Source organism: Agaricus bisporus, assembly GCF_000300575.1.
Source record: "Agaricus bisporus var. bisporus H97 unplaced genomic scaffold AGABI2scaffold_12, whole genome shotgun sequence".
NCBI lineage: Eukaryota > Fungi > Basidiomycota > Agaricomycetes > Agaricales > Agaricaceae > Agaricus > Agaricus bisporus.
Window position 1 is genome coordinate 399,270 of NW_006267347.1, and position 2,487 is coordinate 401,756.

Consider the following 2,487-nt stretch of genomic DNA (forward strand, 5'->3'; position numbering starts at 1 on the left):
TACACTCGCCAGTTTACAGAGGCCCAGAACAACAGTATTCTACGCAAACGTATCCAGCGCGACGAGGTCAAGCGCTATCGAGAGAAAGAAAAGAAACAAAACAAAAACAGATCGAAATATTGGTACATACGTAAGGGGACCCGGGATAAAACCAAGCAGTCAGTCAATACACCCTACATAATACCGTTGCGCTATAGAGCACTCGCAGTCCCTTTTGCGGAATCAAACATATCAAATATGAAAGTGAAAAAATTTGAGGCATACTCGAAGTAACTTTAGATCCTCAGAAAGTCTTGTCCTCACCACTACCGTTCTCCCTCCTAAACCGCTACGCAGCTTTCCCGTATCTCCATCAGAATCCCCGACCCAACCCGGCGACGGTTCACTGTACTCCTCAAGTCGACCGCGCAGGGAACTGGCGTTTAAGCCACGCACGATCGAACCTGTTTTTCCAAAACGGACAGACCTTCGAGTCCGTAGCGGAATGTGAGCGCTTGTCCGCTGGGCGTTTCGCCGCGGTACAATTTGCGCATTGGCGCACGTCGACGCGCTTAGCGTCGACACACTTGAAGTGATTGGCCTCGGAGTGAGGACCAGAGCAGAGAGAACAGCGCGCGCACTTGGCACGACACTGGTCGGAGTGATGGCCCCAGCGCTGACAACGAGCGCAGTGAACGGAGCCGGAATGAGGACGAGCGCCCTTGATTTGACAGTTCGTGCCGCCAATGGACACAAACTTGGAGATATAGGTGCGAGCATTACTGCCCGACACCGTGTCGTGGATATCAACCCATGCCCAGCATGAGTCGGAATGAGGGGAGGCGCGCATGAAGCGCGGCTTGTGCTTGATAATTTTGGCCAGCGAAGCGCCGACCGGGGATTTATTGAGAGCGTTAATGAACGCCTCGTGTTGCTTGAGCGCCCACTCTTTGGAGGAAGCGGGCACATGGGGGATATCGACGATCTTCAAGTAAGATGTCGACGTGATGGGGGAGTGGCCGATGGGGATGTTCGGACTTGGGAAGATACGCCGAACGTGCTTGAGCACGAAGGAGATTTCGGCGGGGGACGGGACACGGGAGGCGGCAATACAGATGCCGTTGCCTTCGACCGAGGCATGAGTGAGGATGACGTCAGATTTGACGTCACTCTTGAGTAATTTGTTGAGGTTGTTAATGACCTCGGGTGTGAATGAAGCCGCAGTAACCGGAGAGTCCGCAGGCGGCGTCAGGATAATGGCACGGCGCGAAGCGCCGTGTGCTGTGTGCTTGCCTTGACGTCTCTTGCGAGGCGCCGAAGGAGCGCGGAAGGAAACAGGAGCGGCGTCTTTGGGTGCAGGCGCGCGCTTTGAACTTGGGACGGGAAGGGGTTTGGTGGGCGCCTTCCCAGACGCTGGTGGTGGAGCGGCCGGCTCATCCACTTCCATGAGTGGGGCCGTTGCCGAGGGAGTGACGTCAGTAGAAGGTGCCGGATCGACCCGGACCTTCTTCTTCGGCGGCTTGGACTTGGCTGATTCAGCAGGTGGCTGTGCGTCCCGCGGATTTACACGTGTAGCAGGTGCGTCAACTGCGAGTGCAGGCGCAACAACTGCCGGGGGGAGGATACGACGGAGAATGGGGATTTTCTCCTTGAATAAAGAGTGGATGATATTGATATCATCGTCCATGATGGTGGGGAAAGCGCTAATGATGGATTGCTTCCATTTGGAGGAAGATAGCAGCTCGAAGAGGCCGACAGCATTGTTGATGGTCTCGACAATAGCCTCGGTGGATTCTTTACTGTCCAATTGCTCCTCATCTTCAGGAGAAGCCGGACGGGGGGTAGTGGCGTCCTCGTAGTCAAGGGCCATGGAAGAGTCGTCACTGTCGCATACCGAGACGGCAGCGACAGAGGGACCGGAGGAAGAAGACCCCGGCGAGATGGGGCGCTTCGAGGAGAGCACGGAAGCCGAAGGCGACGGTGCGCGAGGAGGGGAAGGGGGACGAGTGGGCACCGGCGGCGGAGGCGTCGGCACACGAGGGGGAGGAGGAGGGACACTGGGCGGTGTCTTGACAGCCGGAGGGGCTGCACCGATCCCAGAAGAGTGGCCAGAAGGCCCTTTGACTTTACCTTTGGCAAGTGCAGAGGCCTCTGCGTTGGCGATGGCGACCGCAGGGGCAATGCCCCGATTGCGGACCGCGTCCATGATTGCTCTGTTCTCCTGCGAGTCGAACCCGAAGGTAGGGAGCGTTATTAGACCTTGATATTTGGGGTCGAGTAATGTCTCAACGTCGGAGACGGTGAGACGAGTGGCGTTGGGATTGGCGGGCGGTGACGGCGCCTGAGACGGGGGACGGGACGGGTATGGCGTTGAGGCCGGTGCGGACTGTTGCTTGCGACGCGGAGCGGGCATTGGAACGATGTATTGTTACAACTATACTCTAGCACTAAGACTTCCAAAAGAGGAAGGTAGTGGTAAGAGGTCAAGGAGCGTGACAGCTTCTTACA

At 56.8% G+C, this 2,487-nt stretch overlaps 1 protein-coding gene across 1 annotated transcript; it reads right to left on the reverse strand.

Moving 5' to 3' along the window:
* Positions 1-412: 412 nt before the first annotated feature.
* Positions 413-985, reverse strand: AGABI2DRAFT_43485 (hypothetical protein; the record flags this gene model as incomplete). The annotated part of the gene is made up of 1 exon (XM_006456037.1): positions 413-985. A coding segment is annotated over one exon (573 nt), but the record flags the coding sequence as incomplete, so codon positions are not given.
* Between the last annotated feature and the right edge of the window lie 1,502 nt (positions 986-2,487).